Source organism: Monodelphis domestica, chromosome 2 (genome assembly GCF_027887165.1).
Source record: "Monodelphis domestica isolate mMonDom1 chromosome 2, mMonDom1.pri, whole genome shotgun sequence".
NCBI classification, from domain to species: Eukaryota; Metazoa; Chordata; class Mammalia; order Didelphimorphia; family Didelphidae; genus Monodelphis; species Monodelphis domestica.
Window position 1 is genome coordinate 436,486,479 of NC_077228.1, and position 20,547 is coordinate 436,507,025.

At 37.6% G+C, this 20,547-nt stretch overlaps 1 protein-coding gene across 1 annotated transcript in view; it reads right to left on the reverse strand.

Moving 5' to 3' along the window:
* NOX3 (NADPH oxidase 3) overlaps positions 1-20,547 on the reverse strand; it is a 104,868-nt gene that overhangs the window by 52,983 nt on the left and 31,338 nt on the right. The window contains exons 3-5 of the mRNA XM_007484802.2: positions 13,843-13,988; positions 11,591-11,772; positions 4,508-4,637 (exon numbers count right to left, since the gene is read on the reverse strand). Of these exons, the coding sequence (XP_007484864.2) occupies positions 4,508-4,637; positions 11,591-11,772; positions 13,843-13,988 (458 nt within the window). The remainder of the gene's footprint in view (positions 1-4,507; positions 4,638-11,590; positions 11,773-13,842; positions 13,989-20,547) is intronic.

The following is a 20,547-nucleotide window of genomic DNA, read 5'->3' on the forward strand; positions in this document are numbered from 1 at the left end:
CTCTCTTTCAACTTTAGTAATACCTCAATGTTTGCCTTAACCTAAAAGATACTATTTTGCTAATAGGGGAGCATGCAATTTAATTAATAAATAATCATTCTACTTTTCCTCCTTTCCTTTACCTGATTCAAACTCTTTAGCAAATTGATATTTCTTGCCCTTTAATAATTCCTCCTCCCTTTCCTCTTAACTACTATTTCTTTTCTTTTTTAAAGCAATTGAAAATATATGGGAGATGTGCTTCTATTGTTTAGGGTTTTTGAAAACCGGAAAGCCTGCTTGCATCTTTTGGGGGGCAAGGGTGATTCAAATTTTCTTTTTGTTGTTGGAGGTTTATCTTTTTCATTAATGATTAGGCTCAGTTTTGCAAGATGTGTTATTTTTAAGTTGTCTTTTGCTTTTTATGAATAGATCATTCCATTTATTCTTTGATTTCTTATATTTTTAGAATTATCTTGATCTTTTAAATGTGATTTTCTTTCATAGCGGAAAGTCTAATTGTCTACAAACTTTGCTATTTGGTGCTAAGATTCTAAAAATTCAACCCTAATATGCCTTGGAGTTTCAAGAGTTAATCCATGGACAGGATAAATGATTATTTAAAAGTTACAATTTTCTTGTACTCTTTCCTTTGATATGATAATGTTTTAAAATTTATATGCTCCTCCGGATACTTATGGTTTATAATTTTTTTATGTAATGTGGTCCAGGTCAAGTCACTTTGACTTAAGAAAAATTTATGTATTTTTGCAAAGTTTTTGCCTTTGCTTCTCTTCAAAAAATTTTCTTTAATTTTTTAATTGCAATTTTGCCTCTCTTTATCAAATCTTTGAATTTTTCAATTATGTGTTCTAACTTCTCTATTCAATTTTTCTTGTCATTATGGGCTTTGGCATCAACTATAATTTCCATTTTAAGAACTTTTATAAGATTGATTTCTCTTTTGAATCATTCTTTTTTTTTTGGCAATTATTCCATGATTTCTGGGGAATTAGATTTCCTTTTGTATTGAGGATTTGAGGTTAATTTTCTTTTGTAGTATAATATTTATTTAGTATGTTATGACCTTCTTTTGAATTTTTACTCATTTTTCCTTTTGTCTGAATCTCATTATTGGTTTACCTGATTGACAACTCAATTATTACTCAGCCCTATTCATCTAGATTTTTTATCTTTTGACTTTTAAAGAAATACATTCACACATGAACATATATTTATATAGGATAGATTGCCAGACAATTCCCTACATTTGTAGGTGCTAAGGAATAAAAAGGAAACCATAGACAAGTTACTATCTAAACTCCATTAAGATATGACTGATCACATCAAGATTCCTTTTTTCCTTGTTCTTGAGCACTGGAGCCCTTTTCCCTCCAGCTGGTTTGGCCCTTTCACAGGACATCTTTTACAATCTTCTTCTTCCCTCCATTGTACTCCCTTTAATGCATTTATCTGGGCAGGAAAAAAATGTATTTTGTCAGTTACAGAATAAAATCTCTTGGGGGCAGCTGGGTAGCTCAGTGGATTGAGAGCCAGGCCTAGAGATGGGGAGGTCCTAGGTTCAAATCTGGCCTCAGATACTTCCTAGCTGTGTGACCCTGGGCAAGTCACTTGACCCCCATTGCCTAGCCCTTACCACTCTTCTGCCTTGGAGCCAATGCACAGTATTGACTCTAAGACAGAAGGTAAGGGTTTAAAAAAAAAGAATAAAATCTCTTATACAAATGAGAAAAGAAAGTCCTAGAGAGGTGGTTTTAGAGCTAGTAACTTGTGGGGCAAGTAGTCAAATACATGTGCAATGTTCTTTCCACCTTGACATGCTGCCTCTTCAAAGAGTATATGGTACATTGTTCATAGGAGGAACCTAATGCAGTTACATATTAGGCAGATTTATTTGAAAAGATAGGGAAATTGTTACTATATCTTCCTCCCTTTTTCCATTATTTTAGTATTCTTTCCATTAATTTAATTTTAATTTAAATGTCCTCTCACTCCTACACTAGGATCTCTACCTTCTTCCTTCTACCACTTTCTCACCCTCAATTTCTTTAAAAAGATGCCCTGTATATTGAGTTCGGTTTTTATTTTGGATTATGAGTTATTATAGGAGACAACTTATTTTTAGTCACACTTTAAGCATTTGATCATCAGGTAGATAAGTGACACAGTGGACAGAGAGTCAGATAGATGAGTTCCAATCTTACCTCAGATACTTAACTTTGATCCTGGGCAAATCTCAATCTCTCAGCCTCAATTAACTTGTCTATAAAAAGGGATAATAATAGTACCTATCTTAGAGGATTGTTGTGATGACCAAATAAAAGATGTAAAGCACTTTGTCACTGATATTAGTACTAATCAATTTTAATTTAACCCTGGTATGAAGAATAATTTCAAGAAAGTGACTACCAAGATATCCAGAAGTAACTGATAGATTGAGTAAAGGATTGAATTTAAAAAAAAAGCCAACATGTAGCAGGGAAAAAAAACACTTGATGAAAGTAAGGCTATCTTCTAGTCTTAGCATAACATTAGGTAGTTCCTCAACCCAAAATTTCCTGTTATCTAAAATAAAGATATTAACCTACATGGTCTCTAAAGTATCTTCCAATGTGACACTTCATTTTTTTCAGTGTCCTCAAAGTCTTTAGATACTTCTACAGTAGTATTTTCATGGCACTCTGGAATCTCTGCCCATGTAGCTCATTGTCCTAAGGTCTAGGACTGAATGCCTAAAAAAGTTGATTTGGGGTGCTTTTTGGTGACATTCCCTAGGAAGATTTTGTGGTGCATGGGACATTAGAATTTCTTATAATTGTTCTTTGTCCCTGAGAACTGAAAATGTTTCTCAAATTCCTGTAACTCTCGATCAGGGATGAAACTGCACTAGTCAAACAGCAGTAGTTTCTCATATTTCTACTCCTTGAATTTTTCTTGCCTTTATCTGAAAATAAAACATAGTGTAAGAAAAGACTATTTGAAGTGCTTTGTTCAGACTCAGCTAAAACTTTTGTTTGAAGTGTTGTTAAATCACAAAAAATTCAAACAAAAATGGTAAGACCCCTTCTTTGGCAAAGAAGGATTCAGAAATCTTTGTGAACTACTGTCAACACCTGTCTTTAAACCTGGTGTCTTGGGGAGCAGAAGTGTTGTGTGAGTTTTAATTTGTCCCTCTGATAGGCTTAATTAATATGGGGGTGATAGATAATGGAAACTGGTTCTTGGAATAGTGGGAACTGGTCTGTATAGAAGTTATGTTAATTAGAACCCAAGAGCTAAATGACATTAGAGAGATGAATGGAAATAGAAGAAATAAAGAGACAAAATAGGGATGATGCAGTGGAGTGCAGGAACCTCTTTGTGTCCTTGGGATGCCTTTTCCTTTCAGGGTCTACGAGACATCAGATAGAATACTGCACAGTTCAGCCAAGCGGTAATTGTACAGCCCACACAAGCTTTGAATCAGGATCCATTAAAAATAATGGGAAAGACTGACAACATGAGTTTGGGTGTGCAAGGAGGTGTGGCAGGAGAGAGTTAACAGAGAGATGGGTAAGTTTCCCCCCTTTAATGATAATTAATGTCAGCGCATGCAGCAAGGAGCAGGCTTTGGTCTGTATTCATGGTGCGTTGGAGGGTATTGATTTTTTTATGGAGACACTGTAGCTGAAAATTTTAGAGAGGCATTCATGTCCTTCATTAATATGCAGGTTGGATAGTGGCTAACGATAGTTTAGTTTAAGATAGAGAGAATCTATACCGGCCATTAAAAGAGCTACAGTCTAATGGACACGTCTCTTCAGTTTCCTTCTGTTTTTTAACATTTCTCCTTGCATTTTTCCTCTTTGAAGCAATGCACTATAGTGCCCTAAAGTGTGGTTTTTAAGATATGAGGAGGGAATTAAAAAAAAAAGTAAATGTTTTATATTATTTATTTATTGGTCAGTTAATTACCTGATGATTCCTTTGCATTTTTCATCCCATTTATGTGATTTTGGGGGGCAAAACTTTCATTTTGTCTGCTTTTTCTTCTATTATTCAATTTATTTGTTTTCATTATATCTCTTTTATGTGGTCCCAAGGTCTTGACTAAGGTCTACCTGTCCTTTCAGGAGCAAAAAAGAACTAGGAAAAAGGGTTGGGGGTTGGGAGGACCAGGAAGAAAAGGTGAAAATAAGGTTCTTCTTGAGTAATGTCTTTTAAAGGGGTTGCATTTTTACTTGAAGTGTGGGGAATTCCCAGAACATTGGGAATATCTACTTTCTCATATGAGTAGAAAAACATTTAAAAATCAAACCGAGTAATGGGGAGGGAAGAAAACCAAGATTGACTGAATCATCTCTTGTCTTTTTGAATAATTCACTGAACTCCTTCTCTCTGTAGACAATTATAAGTTGAATGTATCTGTTAGTGACACAAAATACTTTTATTTTAATCAAATAAGAGAAAAAATTCCCATTTATTTATATTTTAACTCTAGGTTTTTGTGAAAGGGGATAATTCTTACCGAAGGTTTATTGCCAGAAAACTGTGGCAAGGGGCACTGAGTAGTTTCTTTCCATTCAGTGTAATGATCTTTACAGTAGGTGACATTGTGCATCATCAAACTCTCCAGTGTCTGACTTCGGACAATTTGTCTTCTCATGCAAAAAAGGTCAAAAAACAAAAGTTAAGTGTTGGTATTTTTTTGACTTTTTTTCCCTCAACGATGTAAAATTCTAAGACCATTTCAAATGTTCTAGAATACAGAGATAAAATAGCTTACTTGGTATCTGTATTGTCATTCATTTCCTTAGCTTGGATCAGAGATCCTGGGTTCAATTCCTGGATCTTCCATTTATTAATATTATGACCTAGTGACACATTTCATGCTATTTGCTAATAGTATGACCCACCAAGTCTGTCACCTATAAACTTTTTAGTTTTCTTACTTGTAAAATGAGAGGTTCAAAAATTTAGAACTAGAAAGAACCTCAGCAACACTTAGGTCAACCATGGTGAACTGAATGCCCAAACTGCAACTCTCATGTGGTATGTGAGCCCCCTGCCTTACCCCAGACCAGGGAGGGAGGAAGTGCTCCCACTGGGGTGCTGGGCAAAGGGACTGGTGATGTGACAAATGTCTTCAGGCCCTCATGGAGAGGGGAAAGGAAGCATTCCCCTCTGGCACGCGTGCCATAGGCTCTCAAACACAGATCTAGGTATTTATAGATGAGGTAAAAGGGGACTAGAGATTAGATGGCTCGCCCAATAGCCCCCACATAGCATTTGACAAAGAATTTTTCCTTTGGTTCTCTGATACCAAATCCGGCAATATTTCTACTTCTCCATATCGCCTTCCCTAGAAGATCTTTAAAGTCTCTTCTTGCTCTAAATTCTAAATTTGAAAAATGTAATCCCAGGAATAACAAATGATTTTGAATACATAAAAGAGAAATGCTCCATTGTGGAGTACTATTTTAACAATTTTCATATAATAGTTAAAGATTTACAAAGCTCTTGATATACATTATCCCATTTGAGTTGGAGAGAAAAACAGTGAGGTGGAGACTATAGGTATTAAATCCCCACACTACAGGTAGAGAAACTGAGGTAGAGAGTGGTTAATGACTTTTCCATGGTCACATAGCTGGTAAATGCTGGAGGAATAATTTGAAGCTAAATTTTCTGGAGAGTCAAGTAAGAAAATCAACATTCTTGATGGTGTTCTCCTAAGGAGTTCCTAAAGAAACCGGGGGTGATGGTACATGTCTATAATCCCTGATTCTGAGGATGCCAAGGCTGGTGAATCACTGGAGTTTGAGAGGTCTGAATTAAAGTAGGGCTAAAGCTGATCCAATATCCCTACTAAGCCTGGCGCCATCATGGTAAGCACCTAGAAGCAAGGGGACACCAGACTGCCTGAGGAGAGGGTGAACCAGCCAAGGTTAGGAACAAAACAGGTCAAAGCTTCTGTGCCATTCAGTTATGGGACTGAATCTGTGAGTAGATAAAGCAGTTCAACTCCTGGATGAGGCAGAAAAACTAAGTCACAAAATAAAGCAAAAAGAAATGAAAAATAAGAGAAACTTTAAAAATTCACCAACATCCTTAAGATGAATTTGTGAATTGAATCAGATTCAAATATATTTTGATTGCTGACTAACTTTCTATCATTGGGTCCTTTTTTTATAAACTTGGTTTGACCTTTTCCTTCTCTGTTTTTGACTGATGAAGGGATTTTGAAGAAAGAGGTCAGGAGAAGGACAAAGAACAATAGCTTTGGTTCGTCAAAGACTGCTGAAGGGTCTTTGAGGGAAGAGGTCAGAAGAAGGACAAGGTCACAATGGATCATTTATGAAACTTCCTTTGCATCACATGAAAAGGTCTGAGGTACCTACGTGAAGCGAGCCTTCATAGTTAGAATAATTATTATTAATTCAAGTATAGATTGACGTTTGGAAAATTGTTTCAGAGCCCACTTTTAGAGCCCATTCCCAAGTTTGTTCACCTGTAATCTAGTGGATTATTAGAGCAGGCAATTTTGGAATTTCTCTCTTCCTAAATTCAATATCGTTATAACTATATTGTTGTATTCCAAGGGAAATAGGAACTGAAAAACTCTGACCCTACACAAACTCATTATCCTGGTGGTTTCTTGGGTCACCCAGACTTTTTGCACCTTATGGGGTATGAAAACAGAGAGCAGCTGGATATCCATAGAAACCATCTGGAAATCATGAATCATCCTGAATGGAGAGCTTTATGGAGGTTATCTAGCTGGGATAAAATTTTCAGTTAGATAAGCAGTTGCATTTAATTCTCCAACTTAAAAAGAAGTGATTCAAAGAATGACTGATTTACAAGTCAGTTATTCTACCAACAAACATTTATTAAGAATTTACTGCATTGTGTGACCACATTGTTGATCCTAGAAAAATTTGTTAGGCTTAAAACAAGTTAGGAAAGGTGGTAGTGGTAGATAACAATGGCCAAGGACCCAAATCTAGTCTCTGACACCAAATGGTTATGTGACCCTGGGCAAGTCACTTAACATTGCAATACTCCAGGCAACTTTCTGAAGAGCTGGGGCTAATCTACTTTGATGGAAAGGTTTATTCTATGGGATTTCCCTAAAGCAATAAAATTGTAGGTCCACAATAACAAAACAAAACAAAATGAAAACCCACCTAAATAGCCTCAAGCGCATCTACTTTTACAAGGTATACTATTGGAATTTGAATATGACTTCAGTTATGCCCATCAGCACTAGAATACTTCAAACACCCAAGATTGAAGGAGGCTATTATGATTACTGAATTATTTTAGGGTCAGATTCTTCCTGACCTCATTTGCAGTTTCTTTGGCAAAGACATTGGAGTGGTTTGCCATTTCCTTCTCAGCTCATTTTACAGGTGAAAAAACTGAGGCAAACAGGGTTAAGCGAGTTGCTCAGGGTTAAAAAGCTAGTAAGTGTCCCAGACCAGATTTAGACTCCGGATGTTGGTCTTCCTGACTCCTTGTCCAGCCCTCTACTCTGCCCTTAACTGCCCTTTAAATGTTGTCCCTGTACTCAAATAACCCTCCCAACAAGATGAATATTACACTTTCCAGTAGACATAAATTTATCCAGATTAAAAAGATTCCAGGTGGTCCAGCACAAATTTAGATTTCTTTGTGTTTACATAGTGCAGAAACAATGTTGGTGAAATTAAGGTCAGGGCAGCCAATAAGGAATAACGACGAAAAGGTCTCCTCCGCAAGGATGGAGATGCAATCTATGAGATTCTCCACCACCCTGCAAAGGAACAGCATTAGCAACAGCCCCCTGAAAGGGAGCAGGGTGGACCCCTGGGAGAAAGCAGAGCGTGAGACCTTGACTTCCCCAAAGACATGAGCTAATTTACACTCAGAAAACTACCCAGAGGCACAGCTAGACCTGCCCTGAACAAGAAAAGGGTTATTAAATGGAAATGCATGGAGGGAATTGCACAGTGTGAGTAGTGGGAGGAAGCCTACTAGACTTGGAAGCAGGAAGCTTGGCTTCTCCATCCTGCCTTTACCACTTACTAGCTTTGTGACCTTCAGCAAATCACTTACCAGCTCAGGGTCTCTTTGCTCAGCTGTAAAATGAAGGGTTAGATTAGATCAATGGTCTGAACTTTTTGTTCCATAAACCCTTTCAACAACAACAACAACAAAAATGCAACATGAACCCCTAGGGTAATTTGATAGACTACTCATAATATTCTTTACAATCACTTACTGATGGAGGCAACACTAAAGATTTTAGTGAGAACCCCTTGACCATCCTGACGACTCCTCTGGGGCTTTGCAAACCAATAAATGAGAACCACTGAATTAGATAATTATAGCTTACATTTGCATCATGCTTGAAGAACTTCCAAATTCAGTGCAACTCCATTTACTGATTTTTTTCTTTGTATCCCCAGTGCCTAGCACAGTGCTTGACATATGGTAAATGCTTAAAAAAAAAAAAAACTCTTACCTTGTGTCATAGAATCAATACTAAGTATTGGTTACAAAGCAGAAGAGTGGTAAAGGCTAGGTCACTGGAGGGGGGTGGTGGTAAGTTGACTAGCTATGGGTCACACAGATAGGAAGTATCTGAGTCCAGATTTGAACCCAGAAACCTACTCCTCCCACTATCTTCAGGCCTGACTTTCTATCCACCAAACCACCTAGCTGCCCCTGATCCATAGTAATAAATGATTATTGATTTAATTTTAAAATATGTAGAATTTAGGTTAATATCCAACACTCCAAGAATTATATTTTATGAAATTTATTAATAATCACTTGAAGTAGAAGGAATAAAAAGGAAATAGAAGTAAAAAAAACAATTATTTAACAAAATTAAGACCACGTGACTAAGTTCTCCTGTTTAGAAAGCCCACTCCACCAAAGCTGTGACAGGAAGAGAAGAGCATGAGAGGAGGGGCTAAACCAAATTTATATCCTTCCTATGTCAGCATGTAAGGTGAGGAGAGTGGGATGCTGGGAATTGTAGTTTTTAGGGTAACAAATTCTAATTACACCAATAAAGAATGCCAACAAAATTTTTGGGGCCCCAAAGAGAAAAACAAAATAGTCCTTGTGTTCAATGTGTTACATTCTACTGGAAGGATGTGACACAAACAGGTTTCAGCAAATAGACACTCTATAGAAATAATACAAGGAAAATTCAAGTTGTAGAAAGCCCTAAGAACTGGGAGGGGAGGAAATCAGGAAACCCTTCAAGTGTAAGGTGGCACCTAAGCTACACCTTGGTAGACTCTAAAGATCCCAAGAGACGAAGTTAAGGAGGGAATACAAGTCAGACCCAAGAGACTAGCTACCCAAAGTCATGAAGGTGCCAGTATGGAATATTGTCAATGTGTATTCCTCAAGGACCCATTAAAATGTGAGTTTGTGTAGGGTATGGATTTTTTTCTTGCCTTTCTTCATAATTCAAGAATTTAGCATGGTACCTGGCACACAGTAAGCATTTATTTTTTGTCTTAAAATTTTTTATTTAATTAATTAATTTAGAATATTTTCCATGGTTACATGATTCATGTTTCTTCTCCGCCTCCCCCCCCCCCCCCCCCCCCCGCTCATAGCCGAGGCTCAGTTCCACTGTATTTTACTTGTGTTGTTGATCAAGACCTATTTCCATATTATTAATATTTGCACTAGGGTAATCGCTTAGAGTCTATATCTCCAATCATATCCCCATCAATTCATGTGACCAATATGCATTTATTAATGTTTGTTGTCTCACTGAATGACTGAATGGGACTGAGAGGAGGTTGGCATGCAAATATAGTGAGTACATTTGTGTATATGTACAAATATAGGCAGTACATTTGTGATCGACACAGGTAGGATTTGAACCCAAATCTTCTGAGCCCCAATCTTCTTCAAATATATTATGCTTCCTTTCAGAGGTAGTTGGAGCAGCTTCAATGACAACAATGTCCAAGGTGATGGCAAGGAGTCTGGGCTTTTTCCAAAGGAGCAGAACTGACCTGAGATGTATTGGGAAGCCGATGGAAGTTGGCTCACGACTGTCTGATGCTCCGTCTCCAATAGTATGTTTGATAGTGGTGGGTGCTACAGTGCCAGTTGAGGCATATGGGTATATGGGTTCTGCACTTCTGGTGTGACAGATTGCCAAGCCCTTTCCAGGACTTCTCATCCACTTTTGGTGGCTGCCTGTTCCCCAGTTCTCACCTCTGGCTCCAAGAAGCTGGAGCACATGCAGTGTCCACACCCTGGTAAGACCATCCTGGTGGGTGCGTTCAACCACGTGGAGAGGAACTGAAGAGCCCCCAAATTGATGGTGACTTAGGGGGTGTCTTCCCCACATGTGTGAACTCTCCTTGGTGGACTGGACAGATGAGAACAATTTGTTCCGGTGGCTACAGGGCACTTAGAGCAGATATTGAAGATGCCAAGGTAAACTATCCATCCACTGCATCTTGAGCTGACCATCTCTGGGCATCCTGCCTTTGGTCTTGCCACTGGACTGTGGAAGCAAGAGTGAGGCTGACTACTTCATGCAAGTCTACCTCACTTACATTCAATGCCCTCACGAGTCAAGACATCAACCTGTGATGCCAACAGTTCTCTTCAATAAAAGGAGAAACAATAACAACATCTGATGGCCACCTCATCTGTGATTATCTTCCTTAGACACACATGCCAAACTGGCCAACATTGTTCCCTTTGGAGTGTGTATGCGTACCACTTAACTGATTCTTGGACCCACAAGCCTTGGGAGACTTAATCAAAGAGGCTGGGGGGGGGGGGGGAGGCAAGTCTAAGGGGAGGGAAATCACCCATGCATGGACCCAACCTGTGTAGGTGAAACCCTGGAAGGGCTGCTGATGGATGGGCCAAGCAAAACCTGTGTGGGACCACAAAATATTTGCCTCCTTGTACCAAATTGTTGAAGCTGTGTTGAAGGCTACCAACTGTAGCTTGAAATGTTGTTTTTTTTCAAACCCATAATAAAATAATAGAGAATTGCTGTTCTTTTAAGAAAAATATGGTAGTGACCACTACAGTAAGAGATAGGAGACCTAGATTCAGTTTCCAGCTTGACCACTTATATTAGCTCTATAATCTTTTGGGCAAGTCACAATCTATCTGATCTGCTTTTCTCCCAACTGCAAAATTGAGTGGAGTATCTTTATTTGGTCTTTGTTATGAAATATCTGTCTCAAATAGGCTGCTAAAGAAACATTTTCTCTTGGTAGTAAGACATCAGGACTAGGTCACTGAAACAAAGGTGAAGTATAGAGACTTTCAAGACCATTTTTGTTTACAGATTGTGAAACTGAGTGCCAGAGAAATCAATCTGTATTTCATGAATCTATCAGAAGGACTACCAAAGGTGTTTGTGCTTTCACAACATGATGAACCCAGAAATGTGTACACCATATCACCTGCCATCTTGGGAATGAGGAAAGAAGGAATAGAAAGAAGAAAGAAAACACGGATTGCAAAATGTAAAAAAATCATTATTAAAAATTATAAAAAAGCATTTGGAGTACACAATGTTATAGTTATAATGTTACACTCAATGCATAGAATTTGTACTCACCCTGTTCCATGGATAACTAAAAAAATGAAGAAGATGACAAACATATGGTGTATATACCAGAATAATTCATAAGAGGCCTCTCTAATGATCTCAGCTGACGAGGTTATGATCAAAATTAAAACCACAGAGATCACCAGTCCAGTTACACCAGCTATTGTGGTTAGGAATTCAGTAATTATGTTCTGAAAGAGATAAATCTTATTCAGTACATTTTTTAGAGCTACTTTTCCTAGTTAAGACTGGAAAGTAAGAGCCCAAGATATTTTATGGAAGAAAAAAAAGAATGAAGAAGGAAAGGAAGGCAAGAAGGAGAGAGGGAGGGAGGAAGGAAGAAAGGAAGAAAAGAAGGGAATGAAGAAAAAGTAAACAGGTGATGTCAGTCGTCTATTTGTATGCAAGATATTAGGAATACAAAGATAAAACTGCACACTCCTGCAGACAAAGAATTTATAGTGTAGTAGGGGGCTGAATCATATACCTAATATACATAATGATATGTATATTATATGTAATATATACATAAAATACATGACTATAATATGATATAAAATATTATAAATGCAAAGGAGAATTCAAATAGAGTGGCATGAGAAATTCGAGTTTTAGCTATTTCTTCTTCCCTCTCTTTATATCCCCAGGACTTAGGATAGGGCTTGGCACATAGTAAAAACCGTAATAAATATATGCTAGTTTACAGACAGATTGGCTGACAGAGGGGCCATTTTTAGCTTAGGGAATCAGGGAAGCATTTCTCTTCTCCTTCAACAACAGGGGAGGCCAACTATGGCTGTCAGGTTAAATCAGCTTGTAGGCTGTTAGAGCTAAGACCGGCTTTTACATTTTTAAAAACCATAAAACTTCATTTAAAATGTTAAAAACAGGCATGATAGTACATATACAACACAGATAAAATCGCTTACCATCTCCAAGAGGGGAGGGAGAAAGGATAGAGGGAGAAAATTTGGATCTCATAGTTTCAGAAAATGTATGTTGAAAATTATTGCATGTAATTGGGAAAATAAAATATTTTTTAATAAAAAAATGTTAAAACCACTTGACTCTTAGGCTTCACAACAACAGGCCAGTGCTCCATTTGACCCAAGAGCCATAGTTTGTCTACCACTGCTCTAGAGGAAGGTTTTAGGTCTGATAAGCTGATACCAGTTTATAAAGACCTTTTTTTTTTGGGTGGGGAATAGGCTGAAATTTACCTTTTTGAATGAACACTTTCTTCAAAATTAGCATAATAGAGCAAGTAAGCAAGAAAAAGTAGAATGTTTAAATATTTAAGAGAAAATATTATTTTCAAGCATCCTCAAGGATCTTAGAAAAAGTATTCATCATCATCATCATCATCATCATCATCACTATTATTCTCATTTTTATAGATAAGTGAATCAAAGCTAAGAGACATTATCTCATCTTCCTAGGGTTACAAAGCTAGTTGGTATTGGATCCAAGATCCAAACACAGAATTTTGGGGGGAGCTAGGGAACACTAGGAGAATTATCCCTGACTTGTTAAAAGTAATTACTTAGTAGTAGAATCAGGAATTTTTTTAACTCAGGTCTTCAGATTCCACATGCAGGGTTCTTTCATTAAAATACTGAGTTCCCAGGTAGTTTGCACAATGAGTGTGGAGATTATTGACAATTTGGTTGGCTACATTTTTATTGTCCTCTTTTCTCAATAATCAGCCTCCCTGTGAAGGTATAGTTACCTCAAATAGCAACACTGGGCATAAAATTAGCTCATTTCCCTAATATCAGATCTACACTACCAGCAAATCAAATGTGTGACAAATTTGTGGTCTATCAGAATGGGTTAAGAAAACAATTTGCAAATTGAAAATGAAGACACCTAATTTATATTCCCTGAATTTGGATGATACTTCATAGTTATGAGTCTGACACAAAGTGAAAAAAATTCTTTTATGCAAGGTTTTAAAATATAAAATATTACATTTTAACAGGTTTATTGCAGTTTATACTAGGCCTAATCTACTCTTCCCCCAATAAACTAATTAAGTGCCATTCCTTGCTTCACCCCCCCCCCCTTGCTGTGTACCCTCTCAGCAGTTTATAGTAAAAAAAAATTCACATTTTTAGCTGAAATTGATGTTAGCATTTGGCAGACCCTCTGCCTCGCTCTCTTTTATTAAAAGGTTTTGAAATATAGTTTTCCTGACAGAGAGATCAAAAGAGGAAGATTTCTCAGATGAGAAAAATGGACAAGCACTGAGGGGAACTCACTGTGTCATATTTCCTGATTGGGTTCAAGTAGCTTTCATTTGGGTTGTTGCCAAGGTAAGAAAGCTTGTTTGGCAGCTCTCCGGCCTCTCTGGATTGGCTAGCGTGATAGCGTTCCATATTGATCACATGTGCCACAATGTGGATAGCTAGAGATAAAGAGGAAAAATGTCACAGTTTTCACAGAGTCACCCTTGAATTCTTGCCAATGTTTCTATGGAATCCCTCTATAGAATTAGGTCTCCTATCTTGATGGAGGGAAGGTAGGGGGTCCTCACCATTCTCTGGAAGTGTTGTGAGGTTCTCTAAATAAATCTTGAGTCACAAAATTAAGGAGAAAATTGATCTTCCTTCATTTTGATTTAAAATATTAAGAGAAAATCTATTCTGTATAGTACTTTGCTCCAAGGTAATGGGACCCTGACAGTACAAAATGATTGAAGGCATTTATACTCTGTGCCTCAGAAAGTCTGTATGGGGGACTTTGAATACAGGTTTGGGTGGGAGGGTGGTCACTATAAGGAAAAAGCCATGGCCGTCTGGGAGGAAGAATGCCTTCCTCCATTCTTACCATTATTATGGAACAAAGCCCTGTTTCCCCATGTTATTTCTGCTTCCTAAGTTGCTAATACTTCAAAGAGAACAAGGCTGGACTGTTGCTGTAAAGCAATGTTGAATTGGGTTGAAATTTTGCATGCAAGAAACTATCTTGACAATGTCTATGACTTTCCTTTGCAGTTTCCCTAATTGTAGCCCCTTCAGAGACCATTGGTTCAAAGGTGTAGCTGAGTCAACAGACGTGGGCACAATGGTCCATAAAGGGTTTTAAGAGTTAGATCACTGACATTCCTGGTCTTACTGTACTCCCTGAAATGATACAGAACTTCCTAGCTTGAAATCCCTGTTCCAGTTTACCTTTTCTTTTTTTTTTTTTTTTTTTTTTTTTAAATATATTTTATTTGATCATTTCCAAGCATTATTCGTTAAAGACATAGATCATTTTCTTTTCCTCCCCCCCACCCCCCATAGCCGACGCGTAAGTCCACTGGGCATTAGATGTTTTCTTGATTTGAACCCATTGCTTTGTTGATAGTATTTGCATTAGAGTGTTCATTTAAAGTCTATCCTCTGTCATGTCCCCTCAACCTCTGTATTCAGGCAGTTGCTTTTTCTCGGTGTTTCCACTCCCATAGTTTATCCTTTGCTTATGAATGGTGTTTTTTTTTTTCTCCTGGATCCCTGAAAGTTGTTCAGGGACATTACACCGCCCCTAATGGAGAAGTCCATTACGTTCGATTATACCACAGTGTATTAGTCTCTGTGTACAATGTTCTCCTGGTTCTGCTCCTCTCGCTCTGCATCACTTCCTGGAGGTTGTTCCAGTCTCCATGGAACTTCTCCACTTTATTATTCCTTTGAGCACAATAGTATTCCATCACCAACATATACCACAGTTTGTTCAGCCATTCCCCAATTGATGGGCATCCCCTCGTTTTCCAGTTTTGGGCCACCACAAAGAGCGCAGCTATGAATATTTTTGTACAAGTCTTTGTGTCCATTATCTCTTTGGGATACAGACCCAGCAGTGCTATGGCTGGGTCAAAGGGTAGATATTCTTTTGTCGCCCTTTGGGCATAGTTCCAAATTGCCCTCCAGAATGGTTGGATCAGTTCACAACTCCACCAGCAATGAATTAATGTCCCTACTTTGCCACATCCCCTCCAGCATTCATTACTTTCCTCTGCTGTTATGTTAGCCAATCTGCTAGGTGTGAGGTGATACCTCAGAGTTGTTTTGATTTGCATCTCTCTGATTATAAGAGATGTGGAACACTTCTTCATGTGCTTGTTAATAGTTTTGATTTCTTTATCTGAGAACTGCCTATCCATTTCCCTTGCCCATTTATCAATTGGAGAATGGCTTGATTTTTTGTACAATTGATTTAGCTCATTATAAATATGAGTAATTAAACCTTTGTCAGAGGTTTCTATGAAGATTTTTTCCCAATTTGTTGTTTCCCTTCTGATTTTAGTTATATTGGTTTTGTTTGTACAAAAGCTTTTTAGTTTGATGTAGTCAAAATTATTTATTTTACATTTTGTGATTCTTTCTATATCTTGCTTGGTTTTAAAGCCTTTCCCCTCCCAAAGGTCTGACATGTATACTATTCTGTGTTTACCCAATTTACTTATGGTTTCCTTCTTTATGTTTAAGTCACTCACCCATTTTGAATTTATCTTGGTGTAGGGTGTGAGGTGTTGATCTATTCCTAGTCTCTCCCACACTGTCTTCCAATTTTCCCAGCAGTTTTTATCGAATAGTGGATTTTTGTCCCAAAAGCTGGGATCTTTGGGTTTATCGTATACTGTCTTGCTGAGGTCGTTTTCCCCCAGTCTATTCCACTGATCTTCCTTTCTGTTTCTTAGCCAGTACCAAATTGTTTTGATGACTGCTGCTTTGTAATATAGTTTGAGGTCTGGGACTGCAAGGCCCCCATCATATGTGTTTTTTTTCATTATTTCCCTGGATATCCTTGATCTTTTGTTCTTCCAAATGAACTTTGTTATGGTTTTTTCTAAATCAGTGAAGAAGTATTTTGGTAGTTCAATGGGTATGGCACTAAATAGATAAATAAGTTTGGGTAGGATGGTCATTTTTATTATATTGGCTCGTCCTATCCATGAGCAGTTAATGTTTTTCCAATTGTTCAAGTCTAGTTTTAGTTGTGTGGCGAGTGTTTTGTAGTTGTGTTCATATAGTTCCTGTGTTTGTCTTGGGAGATAGATTCCTAGGTATTTTATTTTGTCTAAGGTGATTTTGAATGGGATTTCTCTTTCTAGTTCTTGCTGCTGAGCTGTGTTGGAGATATATAGAAAAGCTGATGATTTATGTGGGTTTATTTTGTATCCTGCAACTTTGCTAAAGTTGTTGATTATTTCAATTAGCTTTTTGGTTGAATCTCTAGGATTCTTTAAGTAGACCATCATGTCATCCGCAAAGAGTGATAACTTGGTCTCCTCCTTGCCTATTCTGATGCCTTCAATTTCTTTATCTTCTCTAATTGCTACTGCTAGTGTTTCTAGTACAATGTCAAATAGTAGAGGTGATAATGGGCATCCTTGTTTCACTCCTGATCTTATTGGGAATGCATCTAGTTTATCCCCATTGCAGATGATATTAGCTGTTGGTTTTAGATATATACTGTTTATTATTTTTAGGAATGACCCTTCTATTCCTATGCTTTCTAGTGTTTTTAATAGGAATGGGTGTTGTATTTTATCAAAGGCTTTTTCTGCATCTATTGAGATAATCATGTGGTTCTTGCTAGTTTGCTTGTTGATGTGGTCAATTATGTGGATGGTTTTCCTAATGTTGAACCAGCCCTGCATCCCTGGTATGAATCCTACTTGATCATGGTGAATGATCCTTCTGATCACTTGCTGGAGTCTTTTTGCTAGTATCCTATTTAAAATTTTTGCATCTATATTCATTAGGGAGATTGGTCTATAGTTTTCTTTCTCTGTTTTTGACCTGCCTGGTTTTGGAATCAGTACCATGTTTGTGTCGTAAAAGGAGTTTGGTAGAACTCCCTCTTTGCTTATTATGTCAAATAGTTTGTATAGTATTGGGGTTAACTGTTCTCTGAATGTTTGATAGAATTCACAGGTGAATCCATCAGGCCCTGGGGATTTTTTCTTAGGAAGTTCTTTGATGGCTTGATGGATTTCAATTTCTGATATGGGATTATTTAAGAATTCTATTTCCTCTTCTGTTAGTCTAGGCAGTTTGTATTTTTGTATATATTCATCCATTTCTCCTAAATTGGTGTATTTATTGCCATATAATTGGGCAAAGTAATTTCTAATGATTGCCTTAATTTCCTCCTCATTGGAGGTGCTGTCCCCCTTTTCATCTTTAATGCTGTGAATTTGCTTTTCTTCCTTCCTTTTTTTAATTAGATTGACCAGTACTTTGTCTATTTTGTTTGTTTTTTCAAAGTACCAGCTTCTTGTCTTATTTATTAAATCAATAGTTCTATCACTTTCGATTTTATTAATTTCTCCCTTAATTTTTAGGATTTCTAATTTGGTTTTCTGCTGGGGGTTTTTAATTTGATCGCTTTCGAGTTTTTTCAATTGCATTTCCAATTGATTGATCTCTGCTCTCCCTTGTTTGTTAATATGAGCTTTCAGGGATATGAATTTGCCTCTGATTACCGCTTTGGCTGCATCCCAAAAGGTTTGAAAGGATGTTTCGCCATTGTCATTTTCCTTGATGAAATTATTAATTGTTTCTATGATTTCTTCTTTAGCTAAACGGTTTTGGAGTATCATATTGTTTAATTTCCAATTGGTTTTAGATTTGGTTTTCCATGTACCATTACTAATCATTATTTTTATTGCCTTGTGATCTGAGAAGGCTGCATTCATTATTTCTGCTTTTTTGCATTTGTGTGCTATGTTTCTGTGACCTAATGTATGGTCAATTTTTGTGAATGTGCCATGTGGTGCTGAGAAGAAGGTGTATTCCTTTTTATCCCTATTTATTTTTCTCCATATGTCTATTAATTCTAATTTTTCTAAGATTTCATTCACTTCTTTTACCTCTTTCTTATTTATTTTTTGATTTGATTTATCTAAATTTGATAATGGTTGGTTTAAGTCTCCCACTAGTATGGTTTTATTGTCTATTTCTTCCTTCAATTCTCCTAGTTTCTCCATTAGAAATTTGGGTGCTATATTATTTGGTGCATACATGTTGATTAATGATATTTCTTCATTGTCTAGAGTCCCTTTTAACAAAATATAATTACCTTCCCTATCCCTTTTGATCAGGTCTATTTTTGCATTGGCTTTATCAGATATCATGATTACCACTCCTGCCTTCTTTCTATCAGTTGAGGCCCAGAAGGTCTTACTCCATCCTTTAATTCTGACCTTGTGGGTGTCAACCCGCCTCATGTGTGTTTCTTGAAGACAACATATGGTAGGGTTTTGGATTCTAATCCATTCAGCTATTCGTCTACGTTTTATGGGTGAGTTCATCCCATTCACGTTCAAAGTTATGATTGTCATTTGTGGACTCCCTGGCATTTTGATTGCCTTCCCTAATTCTAACCTTTTCTTCTTCGGCTCTACCTTTTAGTCCAGTGATTTACTTTGAATCAGTCCCCCTTGTCCCCTCCCTTGATGTTTCCCTTTTTAGTCCCTCCCTTTTTGTTCCCTCCCCCTCCCCCCTCTCTTTCCCTCCCTTTTTGTTCTCCCTCTCCCCCTCCCCCCCTTGGTTTTCCCTTCTCCTTACCCTTGTTGGGTAAGATAGAATTCAAGATCCCAATGGATCTGGGTGTTTTTCCCTCTCAGAGTTGATTTCCCTGAGATTGAGGTTTAAGTAAACCCCACCCCCTCTTCCTCTCCTTCTTATAGGAGTTTTCTTCCCCTCCCCTTCCCCTGTGAATCTTTGTGTGAGAACCATTATTCTATTTGGTCTTTCTTTACCCCCTATTTATACATTACATTTTCCCCACATATTAGTATACATAGGTTGATATAAATGTAGTCCTTATAGGAGAGAGTTTGAGTAAAAGAAGATAACATTTTTCCCCTTTCCTTAATATTTACCTTTTCAGGTATTCCTTGCTCTTTGATTTTCGGTATCAAACTTTCCACAGAGCTCTGGTCTTTTCTTTGCAAAAAGTTGGAAGTCTTCTATTTTGTTGAATGCCCATACTTTCCCTTGGAAGTATATAGTCAGTTTTGCTGGGTAGCTGATTCTTGGTTGGAGACCCAGCTCTCTTGCCTTTCTGAAGATCATGTTCCATGCCTTACGATCATTCAGCGTAGAACTTGCAAGGTCTTGTGTGACCCTGATTGGCATTCCTTTATATCTAAATTGTCTTTTTCTGGCTTCCTGTAGGATTTTTTCTTTTGTTTGATAGCTTTGGAATTTGGCAATTACATTCCTGGGAGTTGTCTTTTGGGGGTTTAGTGTAGAAGGTGTTCTGTGAGCTCTGTCAGTGGATGTATTGCCCCCTTGTTCTAGAATCTCTGGGCAATTTTCTTTGATTATATCTTGTATCACCATGTCCAGTCTGGTGTTTATTTCTGGCTTTTCTGGGAGTCCAATTATTCTTAAATTTTCTCTTCTCCCCCTGTTTTCCAGATCTATCACCTTGTCGGTGAGATATTTTATGTTCTCTTCTAATTTCTTGGTGTTTTGGCTTTGCTTTATTAGTTCTTGCTTTAAAGCCTGGTTTTCTTTTACAGTTTGGTCAAACTGGTTTTGTAGATGCGTGAATTTCTTTTGCATCATTTCCCACTTTTCCTCCCAGAGGGCTTCCATCTTTTTGGTCCTTTCTGATTCAAATTCTTCATGGGTTTGTGGAGAGTTTCTATTTCCTTTGGAAGATTTTGGAGAATTTTCTTGTATATCTTCTTCTATCTGCTCTGTATTTTGTATTTTGGCTCCATAGAATGTGTCCAGAGTCGCCCCTTTCTTCTTATTTTTCTTGGTATTTTGGGGCTTCTGTGCTTCTGTGGAATTTGTCATCTCTGAACGTGGAGGATTGGCTTTTCTTGTCTTTGTCTAGTGATCAGAGGCTTTAGTCCTGGGCAGATGTTGGTTCCCTGGGTTAAACTGAATATGCCTCACTGGAACTGGAATGGAAGGGTCGGACCACGAGGCCACACTCTCCCCCTGGCTCGATTTCCG